The sequence below is a fragment of the Pezoporus flaviventris genome, unplaced genomic scaffold (genome assembly GCF_033815535.1).
Source record: "Pezoporus flaviventris isolate CSIRO_AGI_PZ_B2104156 unplaced genomic scaffold, CSIRO_AGI_Pfla_v1 ptg000002l, whole genome shotgun sequence".
Taxonomy (NCBI): domain Eukaryota; kingdom Metazoa; phylum Chordata; class Aves; order Psittaciformes; family Psittacidae; genus Pezoporus; species Pezoporus flaviventris.
The window spans coordinates 68,580,580-68,600,491 of record NW_026892550.1 but is presented as its reverse complement, the minus strand read 5'-3'; the positions used below and the strand labels follow the sequence as shown (position 1 = coordinate 68,600,491).

Sequence of the window (19,912 nt, the reverse complement as noted above, 5' to 3'; positions counted from 1 at the left end):
TGTAGTAGGAGACTTATGATAGAGACAGAATAATTTTGTTCATTAACCACAAAAAAAAAAAAAAGTAAAGAAACAAAACAGCCCAGAACCAGCAATGTAGAAAAAAATGTTTATTAAATGGGAAGTTGTGCTCTAGCAGTTGCTACCAGCTTAAAACACTACATACAATAAATACTTTCATCTTACTACACTGGAAGTAGACCTGTAACATTTCATCACATGTATTGACAAGATAAGCTAAGTTCCACCTTCCCTTTGAGCAGGAAGCTCTACTTGAAACAGCTCCTCCTTAAAAATGGCCAGATTTGAAGTGCAGCTTATCTTTTACCTGTTCCCTTTCCAGAATGGATCACTGTTGTTGGCTATAGCAGTGACTGTTTTCAATCACGAAGTGCTCCAGGTATCTGCCTTGCCTTTCTCCACTTCACATTTGCAGGCACGCTCTGCGGTTAGGTGGGGGGCAGTCCTGGCTTCATGGGCAGTCAAGGCATTGAAGGTGGCAACCCACACCAGGTTCTCATTACTGTGACTGTTTGACAAGGCGGAAGGCTTCTAGGAACTCATTGAAGTCAATGTTTCCATCCTTATTGAAATCAATGCTGCGAAGTAAGTCGTCGATGCCATCATCCGTGAGTTCAATGTTCATGTGGGAGCTGAACAGCTTCCAGGTTTGGTGGAATTCCTCAAATGAGATGAGACCTGTGGAGAGGAAAGGAAGCCCACAGCCACCTCAGCACAAGGTCACCACAGGCACTGCTGCAAGCAGGGACCCCTGCTCAGGCTTGAACTCTTATCCCACCCCTGCTGCCTGATTACCCTTAAAAGAAGGAAAGAAATCACTCATCATCTACATTTCACATGCTACAACTAAATTTCCTATCATGGAGAACACTGACTAAAACACAAAGCAGCAAAGAGACATAATGCAATCTGGGAGAACAAAAGAAGCCAAAGACTTGTATTTTCTCTTGCCGAAAGTAATTTGGTGGAGATGACTGCTTGAAAACAGGTAACACTCAAGATCCTGAGTATGCTGCATTACTGTCAGTGCACTCATTACAGTTTTTGTTCTGCTAAACTTCAGAACAAAGAATTACTAATTCTCTACCTGGACTGCACAGAGCCCTTCAAAATGCATCAAGTTAGTGGAATCACACAGTGATATTTCAGAAGTTCTTGGGGGAGGAGAAAGACCCAAGCCTTAAACCACTGAATAAAAATGCCTTTGTACATACTAAAAGGGGCCCAAAAGTAGAACAGAATACAATGCAGTGACCTGCTTACCCCTTGCAGACCTGCTTACCTGAATGGTCTCTGTCAATGATCCTGAATATAGTCTCCAGGTTGGATCTGTTTCGATAAATGACTTCCAGCAAGCTTGTCTGGATGTGCTGAAAGACAACAAACTCATGCTCCTGCCCTTCTGACAGCCGTCTGCTTGCTTTGAGCAGTTGCTGCTACCATCACATAAAACATTTATTGCTCTCAAGAGTTTGCCAGCAGTGCACTTAGCATCACGTGTGCCTTATGAAACAGGTTGGTGATGACTGGATCCTCTGCACAACTCTGCATTGTAGCAACTTACTGCTTCCAAACATGGCTTTTCTAGGCTAACAGAGAAGACAGTGACTTGGATTATGCTTTTTAACCATTGCAGAGTTGGTTTTGCTGGGTGTAATTAGAGAACCTGTGACTCAGAGAATGGAATATAGTTTTCCTACTCAAAAGCCTGCATCCAAAACTACCTCTAGGTTTTGATCACACATGCATCATCTATTTCTGCAATGGACTGAATGTTTCTGGACTGATTCAGTTTACGCAAGCTTTTCCATCGACTTCAGTATGATAGAAGAACTATCAATTCCCCTGTAGTACCTGTCTTGGTTCCACATGCTGAAGGGATCTGGTGACCTGCTTTGATGGAAGGGGGTGAGTCCTTACCTCTTGGCTCCGCCGCTCCATGGCCAAGTCGTCCAGCCAGGACTTGTATTCCAGCATGCCATCTGCAGTGCTGCGCACCAGCTGTGGCCTCAGCATTCGCCAGGGCAATCCCAAGTGCAAGACTGACTCCACTGCTGTTGCCCAGTTGCTCAGCGTGATCCTTCCTGTAAGGAAAAGACCTCCGAGAATCAGACATCTGGAAGCACATAAGGGCAAAATAAAAGGCCTACAGCAGTACTCATACACAGTCTGCTGTGCTGGTGACAGCAACAGCATTATTTCTCCAAGGCACACTTCAGCTCTTTGGTACAGGCAAAATCCCTACATGGCTGTACAGGCATCAGGCACAAGTGCATTGCTGCTCCCCCCTGCCTCAGCGAGCTTTTGATCATTGCAAGAAGTCCAGGCCATGAGTCTGCAATCATCTGAACAACAGGAAGACACTAACTTGGGATATTTCATTATAAATTTGTGGCCTACAGCCAGGGTCACCCTGCAGATTGTGGCCTACACAGCTGCGCTAGTATTTCCTCAGGGACCCAGAAACATGGCAAATCCTCCAGTTTAGCAGCTGCTGGAACAGCTGAACTGGACTTTTGTCAACAATTTGTCTGCCGGAGAAGAAAGCAAGAAAGTAGTTCTACCCAGAAGCAGCCAACCACTGTGTCCCCTTTGTCCCCCAGCCCACGAATGGACAGAACTCAACACCACATCTTGGCAGCTGCACCAGCAGAGCACTCCTGGCAGATGTATAATTATGAACTCTCAGCTCCTTCCTCAAGGCTCTGACAGAGACAGCTGCTACAAAGGACATCCCCCACTTCCCTCTTCCCTGCGATTTTAGACTCCAGGGATGAAGGAGCATCTAGAGACAAGCAGCCCTTCCCAAGTGACACAACAGACATATTCCAGGTCAAATTCACCCGTATTGTCCGTATCATAGGCCTTGAACGTGCTGATGAGGGCTGAAGTGTGAGCAAACAGCTTTTCCCGCAGGGCTCGAAAGGCTGACTCCTCTACTCTGCTGATCCTAAAGGGTGCAGAAAAGAGAGAAGCATAGTAAGGGCTTGCCAAGAAGCATGAGAGAAGCTGCACCCTCCCAATCCTCCGGCCTATCCCTGCATTGCCCAGCCCCTCTCACAGCCGCTCTGCACAGCTACGGCTGCATCCAACTGCTCCTGACAAAGCACCGCAGGACAAGCACAGCCCTGCATCGATTTGTGAAGTGAAGCAGAAGGGAACCTCAGCAACTGTCAAAACTTAAATTTGACATTGAAAAGAGAAACTGCAAAATCAGCAGTCTGTAAGTTTCTGATCCTGTCAGCTCCCTCCTCAACCCTTGAGCCCGCACAAAGCTGGAATCCTCCTCTAGTGCTATTATTTAGTAAATCAAGCTGTGAAAGTTCAGCTCCAAAGTCAAACATTCTCAAAGCTCCCCAGGTTTTCCCTTGTGGAATTTTGACCTGGTGAATACAGCGCAACAGGAAAGCCTTGCCTTTGGGTCATAGTGAGAGTATGGGCTGCCTTGTTGGCTTGGTACTGAACAAAATGGGGGACGAGGTCTGGCCCCAGCTTCACGTAAGCTCCCCTGTTGCTGCCAATCTCATAGTAGTTTGAGGCTGAAAATATGGTCAGCACCTAATCCAAAAAAAAAGAAGAGATATTTAAGATCAGTACATACATCCCTTATAACATACACGTGTATCTGTGAAAACAACACAACCAATCCCATCTGGAGTTAACAGACTGAAAGCACCATGTTTTATGTGGAAAAGGAAGAGTAAAGGTGGCCTGGAAACCTTACAGGTTGGAGTTTGAGGGCAGTGCAGTTCCTAATGTGGATCTGACCACACACTGAACTTCCGTGGTTTCACTGTGTTCTCCTGACAAACTTCCACTCTCCGCTGCAGTTAATGGAGTCAAAAGTGCCCCTGTGGAAGTCACTGAAGTGACCCTGAATTTTCCAAGAGCAAAACTGCTGCAGCAGCTTAGTAACACCTTTTGTATGTCATCTTCAGAAACAGCTGCGTTAAGTGGGGGCAATGGCACAAACGGGTTGAAATCTCAGCTACCACGCACAAGAACATGCTCTGCCTGCACATCAAATGCCCCTCACAGTGCAGGTGGCTCCAGACTGTCCTGACCTAAGACCTCAGCTGGAAACACACTTCAGTAACTCCCAATAAGGCCATTCAACGATTTTGTATGTACCTAACAAAGCACCATTGGAAGAAATGCAGAGCTGAAAGAAGCCACCGTAGAACACGCACCCTAGCAGGATGGAAACCCAAGTATCCTTCATGCCATCCCCCTCACCGACCTTCCGGTTGTGACAGAACTCGTAGCCTTCTTGCTTGCACTCGTGGGAGCGGATGAGGAACTGCAAGTTGTATTTCTCAAGGATCTTCCTTGTCACATCAGGCCCAAAGTAGCAGCCACCACCTCGCACCGTATTTACTATGCAGCCTTCCTGAGGCATGGGGTCACTCCAGAGAATGTCTAAGATCTGAAGGGGTGTGAAACATTTACTGAATGAAGTGTACCCAACACAAACCACCCATCAAAGTTTACAAAGCAAATACAGCTCTGCCTCCAAATCCCTCCCTGGAGTGCTGCTATTACCATAGTGCAGAGAAACAGAGGTATTTGCTGCATCCTAGCTGAACCGCCATTCTGCTCTGCAGGGCTGTCACAGATCTGGTCCACCACAGAAGTAACAATATTGTAGGCCTGGGGGAAGAGGGCTGTCCATAAATCAGGCCTGATACAAGCTTTCCTTTTGCTGCCTCTAAGATTTCAAGGAGCCTTGCCTGTCCTCCTCCACACCAAAACACAAGTCCCAGGGCAACGCCACCTGGCAGATCCTGAGGCCGTGAGCAGGCTTAGTGTTAAATTCCTTTGTACTCTAGCCGGGACATTCCACAGCCTCCAGAAATGTAAGTGCTGACTCAGTAACTGCTATTTGGATTAAAGTTTAATCTCTTTAACCCTGACCTCAGTCTATAGCTTTATTCTGATAAGGTGTGCAGTGCTGAGCTGTCAAGTAACATGGAGTAAGGAACGATGGTTTCAGAGCACACAGAAGGAGCTTACAGACTGGTCTAACACAAACAGGTAAGCAAATTCCCAGGCTCTGACACTCCCTAACAATCTACTCACAGGGCAACCCAGCTAAAACCTTCAGTCTGCTCTTAGCACACAACATCACAACTCACTTGTCAGCAAATGATATGCTCATTCATTACCTACAGACTGACTTCAGGTACCCCACATACACAGCCAGCGATACAACCCCTGGGCTCTGCAGTCAGTCTTGTCTGTTCTATTCTTTCTCTTCCCTGTCGTGATTCAAGAAAACCTGTTGCTGTGCTCTGTGTCAGAGCAGTACTTTCAATTATACAGCCATGCAGAGAGAGATGTGCACTGACCCACATGTTTTGCACTGAGAGCAAACCTGCAGGAGGCACATACAGCCCACCAAGCTCAGGGCCCCAGATGACTACTCACCTGCTTCCAGTCCTCCTGGCGAGTCTGGCACAGCCCATCCAAATCTGTCAAGGAGATCATGCTGGCGTAGGTGAGCTCCTCCTCTTCTGACTCACTGATGTCCACCAGCCGGCGGCACCACTCAATTTGCTCCTGCACCGTCTTCCGGACCCACCTGGAGAACTCCTGCCTGTTGGCCGTTCCGGGAGCCTGGGCTGGTTGGGGTGAGGGAGGTAAACTGTGAGCTGCCTCATTCCCTGCTGGGTCAGCCTCTGCTTTGCTCTCCTCGTTTGTTTCCTGTATTTCCACATTTCTGTTTGACTTCTTTCTTTTCTTCCCTCTCAATACAGAAACAAACTGAAAGAGGTAAAAGAGAAAAGAGACCTGATCACATCACTTGGAAACCAGTATCTTCAGCTCTAACATCTTCCACTGGCAGACTGTCAAGTGACCCAAGCCTCAAATCCCTTTGCTACCATCAAATGATGATTAACTGTGAGTGATTACTAGTGCCATCCTCTCATATATGCCATTCTAGGTTTACAGCTGGGGCCCCCCATCCATCCTGACTACAGATCACTCATCTTCATTGGCTTTATGCTGCTCAGGAATTTCACAAAAGATAGAGTACATAGATTTAATCTGCAATGGGAATGTGTTGGCAGAATGAGGAAAGGACTAATCCTACACATTCCGGAAGCCAAGAATGCCTCTTCCCTTCACACCTCCTGCACATACACTATTAAACCAAAGTGATCCTCTCCAAGCCTGTACCTAAACACAGTTTGCCTAGGAAGACCATCAACAACCAAGATGACTTGTAGAAATAAGCTCCTCACCACAGATCAGCAACACTGTTGTCTCTTGCAATGTTTAGGAAAAGAAACCTACTTTGTTCCTTTGAATTTTCTCAAGCACATCCAGGTCAGTGGTGTCAGAGATGCCCCCATGTATAATGAGGACTTTCTGATCAATCAGGGTGGCAAGGGGGAGCCAGCAAAAGACGTTCTGAATCATCTTCAAGATTTTCTTCCCATGCACCTAGGAGGACAGGTCAGAAAGGAAAAGATGCTAAAAAGCATCAGGCTTTAAAGTTCACCTCTCACCTGGTAAAGGAGATACAAAAGTATACCTACCTTGTATTTATGCATTACTTCCTTGGTGAAACCATAGCTAAAGGAACAGGAGAAAGGAAATTCAGTTGGATTTCGCAGTGACACCCTTGACATTGCAACCAGCCCCACACAGAGCCCATACCGTAAGTTGACCATGTGGTCCTCATGGTTCCCACGGTTGAGGTGAACCTCCTTTGGATAGATCAAGAGGAAGGTAAAGAGGATGATGAGGATCTCAAGGGACTGTTTGCCTCTGTCTACAAAGTCCCCGTTGAACACATAGGACTTAGAAGGGGAAGGAAGGCCATTCTGTAAAAGCAAGGAACAGGAAGATGGCACAAGAGAGGCCTCCACACAATCTTCATGTACCTCTCCCTCCTGTCCCAGGTTACCTTATGCAGTAGGTCCTGACTCCTACTTTTATCCTGTAGGAGCACAGTGGCAAATGCACCGACAAGTGAAAGCTGTCAGTCAGGAAGAGTGGCCACTGGTATCAGCACTCACAAAAATGTCCACTGTCACTTCCCAAACGTACACATATATCAGATTTCAGCAAGGGAATAAGCTGCTGCTTTGTGAAGCCAAACTGATCAAATTGACCTGGAGAATTGCATGTGAAGGTCCCAGATTTGCAAACACTCCTCAGCATGACCCATGCTATCCCTCTCCCCATGCCTGGCCAGCCTCCTTCTCCAGATTCGGTGCCTACCTTATAAAATATGAGGAACAAGTCATCCAGCTGGCCATGCAGGTCTCCTAACAGGCACAAAAAGACTAGTCATGGTATGTTTACCTTCAATTGAAAAAGGCACCAATAAATAACTTCCTATAAAGTATCACCTCTAGAAACTGAAATATTTGAAATATTAAAATGAAAAATTTGAAATAAGCTGAAATATTTGGGAAGTTCGAGGTACAAGTTTCTTTACACTGAGGCTTGTGCCCAAAGAAAAATGACATGATGTAAAGGCTGACACCTGGGAATACCAAAAAACCCACACTAGCTTCTGAAGCCTCTGATTCAGAAGTTTTGTTCATTTATCTCTTATGATGATGATGCAACATGACACAAGAAACTGATCGTTACATGGGAGAAAGCTTTGCATATGAAATAATAATCAAACTAGTTACCATCTAGGGGCAGGGTTTGTCAATAGTGTATCCCAAAATCTGTGCCGGAAGCCAAACACAAGATACAAACAGACAAACCACGTTCCCTCAACGCCCTGTCTCCTTCCTGTTCTAGACCAAGCAGAAAGTGGGCCAAGATGCAGACATGCTCCCTCCACCCTCCAGGCTACTCTTTACAGCAGCTCACATTAAAGTATCATGTGGTAAACCTGAATATTTTGGACAGCACCAGTTGCCTCTCAGTGCAAACAGGCATTTGCTTACAGGCCTCATTTATGTTCCACATTCAGTACAGAGGAGGGCAGAGGTGCTTGCTACCATTTATATCTTTCCCACCCCTTCCACACAAGTGATATATCTGCTCCAGAGACTGTGCAGTACCCCCCCTCCCAGACCTACCACACACGGTGACCTCCTCGCTGTAGCATGTGGAGACATGGCTGATGTTTGGCAACTGCTTGAGGTGCTTCCTGGTCTCATGCAGGAGGTTTAAGACATAGCGAGCATGGAGCTGCTACTAGGAGAAAGCGAAGGGATTAAAGCAGGAAATCAGTGACCTCTGAGCACCAATACAGCTCTGTTGAAGGACCCGAAGATCCACCAGTGATTGACAGCCTGGATGGCAGAAGCTCTCACTGGGACAACAGTGCTGACCTATGGGCTTGTAAACAAGGTGAGGACAATCCTGGGAAACAGCAGGACTGAAGAGACTGACCCAAAGCAGTCTCAGCGCTGGCAGGGCTGGCAGGGGAATCCAAAAGCCCTAGGCAACACCGCTTCCTAGAGCAGCAGCAATTCCAGCCCGGCATCACAGGTACGGAGCTGCACCTCTAGATCTTTCTTAGCGTTTCCGCATAAAACCAGGCTGTGAACTCTCACATGTCCTGCAGAAGTGTTCTCAGGGTGTAGGCATTTAATATTAGTCAAAGCACTAGAGACCTTTGTTTTAAAAGTCATTTTGTTTGGAGAAGGGGCCTTGTGGCCTGTTTTGCAGTTCAGCACCTTGACTGAGGGATGGCAACAGAACACTGCATTTGTACAAGGAATTGTCTTGTTCATGCTGCTGAACTGGTACTGGACTTCCCCGGCAAAAAACTCACGTTTTACATTTTAAATATAAGTCAAAGCTGCATGGCAAAAAACATAACTTCAATCAGCTGGTTCCGTCTGGGCCATCCTAAACTTTTTAACAAATTGAGGAGTTGCAACAAAAAATGACAGACTGTTTCAACATGGACTGGTGTGGGGGTGGGTTTTTTTTCCCTTTCAAAATGAAATTCAGGTTAATATTGGTACATACCTATGAAAAGTTTTGGGGTTTGTCAGAACTGCATTTTCAGAAAGGAAAAAAGTGCAGGTGGTAGGGGGAAACATCAAACCATTGCCAGCCCCATTTCCTTCACAGCCTGCCAGCTTGTTATACTCCGGTCAGCTTAGCTGGTTAGGAAGGCTAAAACCAAACTATCTATCCTAGACCCTTGTGTAGAGGATGGGAAAGCATGGTTCCTCTTGGAATCCTTACTTGTTTCTGTTTGAACGCGTCCAGCAAGGCAGTTGCATGGTCAGGAAGGAGCGGGAAAGAGAGATGGGGTCCGGTGTAGGAGTCTGGCACCTCTATGGATTCATAGTCACAGTACTTTTCCAGCTCTGCCTCTTTGAAGCTTTCCCCACTAATGAACATGCGACTGATAAAATCCCCTGGACAGCAGATGAGTCAGTTGTTTTAAAAATAGAGACAAGGAAAAGTTAGGTTGGCTCAATGCACCATTCCAGCAATTTGCTAAAGAAAAGTTTTTTGGTGAGGTTAGAGCTAGTGGCAGGGGTGGGAGACAGCTTCCAGTTTGACACCACTACAGAATTTGCAGTAGGGGAAAAGGCTGCAGGGACAAGTTTCCATGTGCTATGTGTCAGGCAGTGCTGGCAGCTACACTAGCAAAACTTCAGTAGAGCCAGACGGGCATTGGTTGCCATGGCTAACTGAAATCTTATTTTCCATGACATGCAAAAGCAAGCTGTATCATAATGAACCATCTCCTACATCCCACTGGTTTTTGTAAGCTTGCACCTACATTCTCAGTGCTGCACAAAATCTGTATAAATACACATACACCCGGTTTTAGTGCTGTAACATCTCAGAGCCCAACTCTAGGAACAGGACACTATTGTCTCCTTTTATACAGGCACCGAAAAAAAAAGTCTTCCTCAACAGTTTTGCTGTAAAATATGTGGGGTGGTTGTAAGAAAAAGGGTGGCAGTTTGAAAGGAAGGAGCAAATGCTTCAGCAGGTTATGGTCAGCAAAGTAAATGGTTAGTTTTGACTTACTACCATGAGATTTAGAGCTAAGCCCTTCAATAAGTTCCCAGCACTAAGATAATGCTCTCTGCAGATTCAGGAAGAAGATACAGTACTGGTTCCCATAGAACTCCCCCCCCCCCCCCCCCCCCCCCCCCAATTATAAGTGGGAGATTAAGTATAAATCATATAGATACCCTTGAGATTTCTAATTCTACTCATAGAAAACATATTGAGCTTCTATGCCCCCTTCTAGCTCCTAAGGAGCTGGAACTGTCCCACATCCCTTGCATAGTTCTAACAGTCTCCAGACAATTCACTCCCTATCCAAATTCCTGAGGCCATCACTCTTTAGACTCTTTTGATTCCTCTTGCCATCCTGAAGGGGCAGCACTGGACAGCAAATCAATACAGGGTGCAACCTGAGTTGCTGATGCTCATCTACAAGCGGCACATAGAAACTTACTCTCTTTGCTGCTGCTTGGTGTGAAGTGATCCATGAGGTAAGTGAAGAAGTTGTGAAGCTGCAAGAAGAGAGCAAGCCCATCATCATTCACCCTGGAATGAAGTCCTGCAGAGTAGCAACTTAACAGGATCTTCTTTCTAGAAGTATTGTCTAAGCCCTTCTCACATTGTTCGGTGCGTACAACAAAGCATACTATACCAATTCTAGTTTGACTATCTTGTGATCAAATCACCAAAGTAGCTTTACCTTCACCAAATAACATTGTCTGTTGTGTCCAGCTCAGGAAAAACAATACTAAATGGTCCTTACAGCTTGCTTTCAAGACTCGTTACTTAGGGTCTCATCAGACATAAGCAGGCAGGAAGTCAACAGCGTAAGAAGGGGCAGAAAACCCAGTCCTTGGCCCACTGAAGTACTTAAGAGATTTACCAGCCAGTAGCCAGAAATGAGCAAGCCTGTGACACAGAAACCACCCTCCTGCATATTTTCCTACGAGGTTTTTTCCATGGCACCTTACCTTGATCTGATCCTGCTCACAAGCATACTCTATTGATTGAAAGATTCTCCAGGTGCAACGTCGGCGCATTTCCAGGCGAGCAACATAGCGCCGATACCACTGCTGGATCAAGACAGCTGCCTTGAAAGCTGGGGACAAAACCAGAACCAGCGTGCTGCGCTGCGCTGGCTGCAGCTGAGGCACCCTGCTACAGCTCCTTTCCTGACCCTGAAAATTGCAGAGGGACCTCTCTTTTTCAGGAAAGGTGTTCTGATGCCTAAATACCGAGGGTAGCAGAACACCTGCATCTTTTCAGCGTAGTCTGAGAGGTTGATCTGACTCTGCCTGACCAGGAACCTCTGATGAAGCACATCTAACCATCACTGCTGGCTCCTCAGCACCAGCATTAACAACAGCTTATTAGGGCCTAAAGACACACACCTAAATGTGCTATTCAGTATTAATAGACAATTTCTTCCCTTTCTATCTACCCTGATCATTTTCATGTCTGTCTTACAGTCTAGGTTCTGTGGCTTCAGGAAACTAGAGGTTTGGCTGAGGTGCACAAGGAGTTGAAGGAAAACAAGACAATGAGTCCCCTTCCACCTTAAAAATACGGGGATTATCCACCTTCTTTCTAAACCAAATCAGTTCCTCAGGTTTTGCTGTTCTGGACAAACTTCAGAAGGGATCTATTCTAGCATAAATGTAAACATACCATTATCTTCGAGTAAAAGAAAGACAAAATTAACACCCACAGTGAAAAGAGACAGATCTTTGGCCACTTACTGACACAGAAAGAATAAAATGCAGAAAATGATGACTATTTGCCCTAATATTTAAATCATAACCTTTCCTCTGCATTTTCCCCATTCCAGTGTTTTATATTATTTCACATGGGGTGTGGGCATATTTGAAGTACATTGGTGCAGGGTCCTGTCTGCTTTTTCAAGTTCTGCCACAATCTAGTACCTCTAGAAACAACTCCATCCTCCTTAGCTGCTCTTCACTCCATATGGACTGCCTGGTTACTTTACAGCACCCTGCCAAACAGCTTTGTAACTTACCTCTCTTTTGATAATCTCTGTGTACCTTCCTGGAGTCCTACCCTCGAGCCCTACATCTAAAACATTTTCTAACACTGCTTCTCTGTGGCATCTTTAGCTGAGGGGGGGAGGGATGACTGTTCTATCTACAGGCTAGCCCCAGAATCAAATGGAGATGACAGAGTTAGCCCTGCTGCAGAAGCTTGTGTTCCTTTGGTATCTAGTTTGTGAGAGAGCACTGCCACGTTCACCGAGGCAGGGAGAGCAATGGGGGGGGGGGTGGGGAGGGGGGGGGGGGGGTGGAGAAACCTGCTTAAAAAGAAAGCAACACCCCACCTGTACCCCAAGGACTGCTTCGTGCTGGCATAAGACAAAGAGATCACATTAATTCAATTAGCTTGCATTAATTATGTAATATAAACCACCCTACCTGTACTTGAGCAGAAAACATTGACCTTTACCTAAATAAGATGTCCTGATGGCTTACGTATGGAAAATAATAATCCTTCTAAATAATGTTACTGTTACAGGAGTAGGAGCTGCAGAGCACAAAACACAAAGAGCTATCGCTATTGTGCAGCTTGGGAACTGAGTTGTGGTGAAGTCATGGGCAAGAAGGTAAGACTTGGCTAGCCTTAATTCAAGAATAACTTATGTAGTCTGCCTGAGCCTTATATCTTGAAAACAAAAATGCTTACTGAGTTGCTGCACTTTGGGAAAAGAAAGGCTGACTTTTTTCCTGCAGGTTGGTGCTCATGATGCTACCACTCCAAGGCTCTTTAACAGACACGACACTAGCTACCTCACTCCCTGTACAGTAATTTGGCTGGCACATAACCAAAATCACAGTAACAATCATTCTCTAAAATAAACAACTTCTAAATATCTTGCATTCCCCAACAGTGGGTAAGTGCCTAATTACTGTGGTAGGAGTCAGATATATTTCAAGTGAATACCAAGCAGAAATTCATAGCTATGACTCCACATGCACCAATAAAAGCTAAATCCTTTGGGATATTAAAAACCAAATCTATGAAAGACTCATTATCAAACACACAGTGAGCATATCTACCACCATGCACATTATTTTAAACTCCAGATGGGCAAGGCATTGGATTTTTATGCTACTTTACAGAGACTGACTCTGCAACTGAAAAAGCCAGGTATTGTAATTCACCATCTTACCTGGGTGAGTTTCATCTGGCAGTGTTTGTACTAGTTTAGAAAAAAAGAATAAAGAAGGAAGAGAAAGAGATTTATCCATTTATTTATTATGGGGATCCAAGCAGTAAACTGAATCATACATCATCACATAAGCTACTGAAAGCATGTCAAAGTGTCAGCACTCAAAGTAAAGTCCACTATTCATGCTAGCAGTACAGTTCACACATCAGCCTACAGGATCTGGGCTTGAGGAGCCCTCTCTTGGGTTCCCCATCCCCTTACTCCCTCAGGCCCCTCAAGGGCCAGTTTATCAGAGATCTACTGGCTATGCTTTCTATTGGGAACAGCCTCTGGGCCTTATGCAAGGGGTTAGGACAAGACCTGGCATTCTGTACATGGATGGAAACTTCTAAGCAGTCCATATCTGCAGATCACCAGATCTGAAGGGTTTGGAGAGCCAGACACAAGAAATTCAGAGAGGTTTTACTGCCATGCAAAGCTGCTGATGGGGTAGCGGGTCTCATGCAGCGTTTCAAATAAGTAACTAGTTTTACAGTATACTTTCTTTGCTATAGACAAGCCATTATCATAAAACAGCCCTGAAGTTGTTGGGCAGGTCTGTGGTTTTCTGGTGCTATAGGCAATGGACAGATTTAACTTACTTAAATAAAAGTTGGAGGGAGATTTTCAACAGAATAGAATTACAATCAAAAAGACTGAGTCACAATGGTATCCCCACTTCCTTGATTTCTACCTGCAGTCACTACTTTTCTTTCCAAGGCTCCTGAAACAGTTTTCACCATTCTGCTGGTCTGCCAATGCCAAATGATTCGAACAACAAAGGAAGCAAACATTTACTTCTTTACACTTCATTATATGTAAAGTTTCACTCATAATCTCCCTTTGTTCCACAGCAGACCTGAGCACACACCCACAAAGTTGATACTATCATACAGAGGGTTTCATAAAAATAAATCGTTACAGCTTTGAGAGCCAGCAACTGAAACCCCTTCAATGTTAGTTCTAACTGAATTGCTTTTTGCTGCTTAATTTCTGTTTAGGTTTTGTTGATTCTCATCTAACCCTGGTCTAAATAGCTGTTATTTTCTCATGCCTGTCGGTGGTCTGCCAACAGCTGAGACTCCTTGTTACAGGATACTGAAAGATGTGACTTCAAACTCAAGACTATGAAGAAAACCAGGTAATTCAGAAAAGAAGCAGATCCACTGCAACCTCCCAACAGCAGGTGCAGGAGCAGACACTCAAAGACTTTTCAAAGAGACACTCACCATTTTCAGACTTCTGCAGGGAGTACTTGTAGTTGGCATTTCCAGAACTACCAGATCCCATGTTCTCCAACCAATGCTCCAAGAATGTTGCAGTCTCGTCCAGTATCTTCAAAACCACCGTAGAGATGAGGGAAAGACCATTCAGTCAGAATGAAGACAGCTGCAACATGTCCCACAGCGCTGAGAATCTATAATTAAATATATAAACACTTGAGATCAACGAGCAGGTGGCCTGTGTTGTGCCCAAGTACATCTTCCACTGCCAGGTTTTTCCAGCTACTTTCTTGTCTTCTGTATAGAAGTCGTTAAGCTGATTCATTAACAATCAATATATGCAGACAAATTTCCACGCACATAACCATCCGTGAAAGATAATTCTCATTATGATGGATGAACACAGAGACGGTATTAAAATCTATTTGCAGTACCACAGCTAGAGGGGAGGTAAGTCTAAAATAACAATTAGCTATCATAAGAAAGTAATCAATCAGTTTTGTTAAACACTACTTTCCTTCACCTCGTGGATCTGCTTCAGTGTGGGAGTATATTGTATCATCAGCTGCACAGGTCCCACCAATTGCCTGTATAAAAGGACAGACAGCCAGGCTTCTATAACGTCACTGCTGTGGAAATCTCTGGTCAAAGCAAACAGACCCTATTCCAAGATTAGGTCAAATTCTGAAATGTCTCACTTTGAGAACAATCAGAATATCGCTCACAGTCAGGTATGTTTCCTCTGGAAAAAAAGCCAGCAATCACATAGTACCGCTAGAGTACTCCCAGGCTGTCTGGCATGAGAATTGCACAGGTTTTTATTCTAACCCAGAACCAGAGCAGGGGAAAGTTGAGAAAGGGAGAGAAGGAAATAAACACCTGTAAAAACGTTAAGCCTGGTGCTATGCAGAGACCATAGCTCCAAGGATTTTGAAGGGTCAGGACAGAGGCACCACTCCCCACAGAGATGAAGGCTTGATGAATTTGAACAGCAGCATCACCTCAAATACAGGCTGTATTAAAGAGCTACATGAGACAAAATTATGCCAGTTGCTTTCCTTCCTCATCTTACTCTTCACCACCACTGCCTCCTGCAGAGATAGTTATATTTTCCCTGGTGCTTCTCCCTGAGAAGCTGCAGTACATTCACATGAGGTACACACCACCTTGTACAGCATCGCCAAAAAAAACCCCATGGACTTAAGAGTCACACGTGATCAGAGACAACAAACAGAGCAACAGAGTTCAGTGCCTCAGCAGAAGACTGCAGGCATATAGAAAAGATGCACGTTCCCCATTCACCAGAGTTCACGTTCTAATAGGTGGGAGAAACACGTAACAGCCAGACTTCACGGACACCTCCAAACCCAAAGGGCAATATACTCTCTTTGCAACTCCGAAGACATAAGCTACTGACTTCTTTTATAACACCATATAATACTAAATAAAACTCAATAAAGGAAAACTAGCACAAATCCATTTGTGTCAACCACCCCAAAACAAGAACAACAAAAACCTGGCTAAATTTCCAGGCTTACTGTAAATACTACTTTAACTCCTTCAAAACCAAAGCAATTGACAGCATTTTGGTTCAAATGCTACAGATTGTCACACCCCTGAGCTTGTCCACATCACAGATCTGTGCAGAATTTGGTGCTTCAGCCACATGAATTGAAGGCTTCCTGCAAGGAACACCATCTCGCTCCAAAACACGTATCACTGAATCCCCACTAAATTGACAATTTCATAGGCATTCAAACAACCGAGGGAAGAGATGAGCAAGATAGGAAGGAAAGAGTACAATAGCCTGACAAAAAGTTTACTAGGAAAAACTGAGAGATGTCAGAGGGGAAGAGAAATCCTAAGGTCTGCTAAAAGAAAACCTGCAGCATGCGGTTCCGCAGCTACAAATTAATCAAGAAAAAAAGAATCAAATACTTCCTCCAAGAACACAGCTGCCAACTAGCACTAGAGAAAGTGATGGTCCTGCCTTGCCCTCCTAAGAGGAAGTGCCTGCATATATCCCACGTGTACACCAGACTTGGCACATCTCGCAGCTGGAAACAAGATGGTGAAGCCTGTTTTGTTTTATTTACACATGCATTGACCTCTGGACCTGCACACTTACTGCAGTGCCAAAAAGCAGAACTTCAGTTTTATACAGCTTGACATATAAAAAGGGTATTTCACTTCAAACTATGGGTGACGAGTAACTACTTCTGAACACAAAGCGTTGTTACAGTGAAAGAAAAATGGAACTTACCTTGCCATCAGTTTCTAGCTTATGGCTTTATTAAGGTAGACACAATAGAAGCTCTCCACTCTTTAAGTTCTTGCTTCTATTCAGCCCCCTGAGTGACCAATAAACTCTGAAGCGATTTACTTGATTAGAGATTCAGAAACTCCTCCTCAGAACATAAATAATCAAGGAATCTGCTCCCTTGGGCACACAGCACAGACTGCCATACCTTCCAGCACCTGCAGTGCAGAACATGTGTGCTTGCTCAGCAATACATACAGACCCTTCGATTTATTTACCGCATGGTTCTTCTCAGCAGCTTTAAGAATCCTCTCCCATGTGATGCTTAAGAAAGGCTGGAGGTCTGATAGGGATTAGGATTACTGAAGAGGATTATGAATGAGAAATACAGTACATTGGGCTCTCTCGAGAATCAGCTCTTACATGCTTTTAATTTGCCATTTGGTAAATGTAAACTTCTGGAGGAAAAAGGATTAAAGGTTTCACCTGTTACCTATGTTGGGATGAAAAATGGGGCTTTGTAGCTCTGTACTGCAGAAACAGAAGGATGGAAAAAGCAATGATAAATGTATTTAACTTAGTTCCATTTAATTACCTAACAATTCTAAGTCATGAAGCTGACCAGGCTTGAGAAAGCAGAAAAGCTGTTTTACCTCTCAGTCTCCAAAAGGCAGATGAAATCTCACACAGAAGGATGATCACCAAGCAAATTCAACTAACTACATATGAGCCTTTTTTTTAAGAAAAGATCCCACAGAACACCCAATCCCTCCATAAACCAGTGTTACTTTTTAACAGTCCCAGTATTGTATAGATGGTTTTATTTTAAAGTATTAATAATTCTCTCTTTCTGCATTTTTATCACATTTCAATTCTTAAGCAAAAACAGCTCAATACATTTCTCAGGTTAAATCACCTTGTTTCTAAGATGTGTCATTTACCACTTTCTTAGTGTTGATATTTTCAGTTTGTCATTAAACTAAGACCAGAAAGTTATGGTTAGCAAAAAAAACAGTATCCCAGTTTGCATAAAGGCTTTATTCTGTTAGCAGTCAGAATGTCTGGATGTTTATAGATAGATTAAAAGCAAGGCTTTAAGAAAATTAGCTGGTGAATGAAGTTGCTAAGCCACTGTCCATCATATTTGGAAAATCATGGCAGTCAGATGAAGTTCCCAATGACAGGAAAAAGGGCAATATAACCCCCATTTTCAAGAAGGGGAAAATGGATGACCCAGGGAATTACACACCAGTCAGTCTCACCTCTGTGCCTGGCAAAATCTTGGAGCAGATTCTCCTGGAAGGTATGCTAAGGCACATGAAAAACAACAAGGTGCTTGGTGACAGCCAGCATGGCTTCACTAAGGGGAAATCCTGCCTGACCAATTTGGTGGCCTTCTATGATGGGGCTATGGAACTGATGGACAGGGGTAGAGCAGTTGATGTCATCTACCTGGACTTGTGCAAAGCATTCAACACTGTCCCACACGACATCCTTGCCTCTAAATTGGAGAGACATCAATTTGATAGGTGGACCACTCAGTGGATAAAGAACTGGCTGGATGGCCGCACACAAAGAGTTGTGGTCAATGGCTCAATGTCCGGCTGGAGACCAGTAACGAGTGGTGTCCCTCAGGGGTCGGTGTTGGGACCGGTCTTGTTCAACATCTTCATCGCTGACATGGACAGTGGGATTGAGTGCGCCCTCAGCAGGTTTGCCAATGACACCAAGCTGTGTGGTTCGGTTGATCCGCTGGAGGGAAGGAATGCCATCCAGAGGGACGTCGACACGCTTGTGAGGTCGGCTGATGATGTTTAACCATGCCAAGTGCAAGGTCCTACACCTGGGTCAGAGCAATCCCAGGCACAGCTACAGGTTGGGCAGAGAAGAGATTCAGAGCAGCCCTGCAGAGAAGAACTTGGGGGTGTTGGTCGATGAGAAAATAAACATGAGCCAGCTTCAGTGTGTGCTCACAGCCCAGAAAGCCAACCGTATCCTGGGCTGCATCAAAAGGACCATGACCAGCAGGTTGAAGGAGGTGATCCTGCCCCTCTGCTCTACTCTTGTGAGACTTCACCTGGAGTATTGTGTGCAGTTCTGGTGTCCTCAACATAAAAAGGACATGGAACTGTTGGAACAAGTCCAGAGGAGGGCCATGAGGATGATCAAGGGGACTGGAGCACCTCCCGTATGAAGATAGGCTGAGGAAGTTGGGGTTGTTCAGCCTGGAGAAGAGAAGGCTACTTGGACTTGGGCGACATGGTTTAGTGTGAGGTGTCCCTGCCCGTGGCAGGGGGATTGGAACTAGATGATCTTAAGGTCCTTTCCAACCCTAACTATTCTGTGATTCCATGATTCTAAAATAAAAGGAAAAATACCCAAAATAAAATAAATTTACACTTGTTCAAATCTAGATTTTTTTTTTTTTAAATCTTAGAAAAACCCACATTTCCCTAATCTGCGCTGTGGCTGGGCCTGAGCACATTCCAAACAGCTGATGAAACAAAAACCCAACAGGAGCAGCCAATTGCATCCTGAATATTCATGGCTACCAAATATTCACACACTCTGAGGTTTTTGTACACATCAAAACAAATACACCTGATTAAGTTTATATACCACTGAGAAGATAATCGGCCTAACACTCCTGAGGTCAAGACGATGTTACACCTGTACAGATCCTTCTGTCTTCACTTGTGGGTGGCTGTTACATAAACTGCTGGGATCAGAGTGAGTCCCTGCTCTGTAAATTACAGCAATGTTATTCTGGAATCTCGGAGACATTGTGACCACTGTTATTTATATCTTCCTCCTGAAATTCACTCTCTTTCAAATGTACCATTCCAGCACATGACTCCTAACATGTACAAACTGGGACATGTTCCAGTACAAACTAGGACAAGGCAAAGCTGGCAGCACATTTATCCCAGCAGAAGTAGAGGATGCAGGTAAGTAGGTTACGACACTCAGCCAGACTCAGCCCAAGGAGATAAAGGGCCCACATCCCCATAAAGCTGTAACAGAAACTGTTTGCATAACCAGTGGACAAGTACTACAAGGCAACATTTCACATACCTGGAAATGGTGCTCCAACCTAACTTTCTGATCACACGTCCTTCTCTCAGGGCAAATCCTAACTGGCATTAGCAGGAATTTTGTCAGGGGAAGAACGGGACCTCTGAGCTTTATGTAAAGTTATCCACTGGTATTGACTCTTTAAATCCTTCAGTA

General features: G+C 44.7%; 1 protein-coding gene across 2 annotated transcripts; it reads right to left on the bottom strand.

The window, feature by feature from the left end:
• Window positions 1–95: 95 nt before the first annotated feature.
• On the bottom strand, window positions 96–19,887 carry PPEF2 (protein phosphatase with EF-hand domain 2). 2 transcript variants are annotated; one of them, XM_061442756.1, is made up of 16 exons: window positions 14,428–15,685; window positions 10,950–11,077; window positions 10,433–10,490; window positions 9,196–9,371; window positions 8,073–8,187; window positions 7,252–7,298; window positions 6,685–6,851; window positions 6,564–6,600; window positions 6,319–6,468; window positions 5,449–5,784; window positions 4,262–4,447; window positions 3,437–3,579; window positions 2,865–2,971; window positions 1,942–2,105; window positions 1,304–1,391; window positions 96–699 (listed from the first exon to the last, which is right to left on the bottom strand). In XM_061442756.1, exons 1-16 carry the CDS (start codon window positions 14,486–14,488, stop codon window positions 521–523), a joined length of 2,142 nt encoding a protein of 713 aa, XP_061298740.1. In that variant the 5' UTR covers window positions 14,489–15,685; the 3' UTR covers window positions 96–520. The 2 variants fall into 2 exon arrangements, with proteins under 2 accessions (XP_061298740.1, XP_061298730.1); XM_061442746.1 differs by lacking the exons at window positions 96–699; window positions 1,304–1,391; window positions 1,942–2,105; window positions 2,865–2,971 and adding an exon at window positions 19,757–19,887 and having other exon boundaries at window positions 3,169–3,579; window positions 6,564–6,851; window positions 14,428–14,615.
• Between the last annotated feature and the right edge of the window lie 25 nt (window positions 19,888–19,912).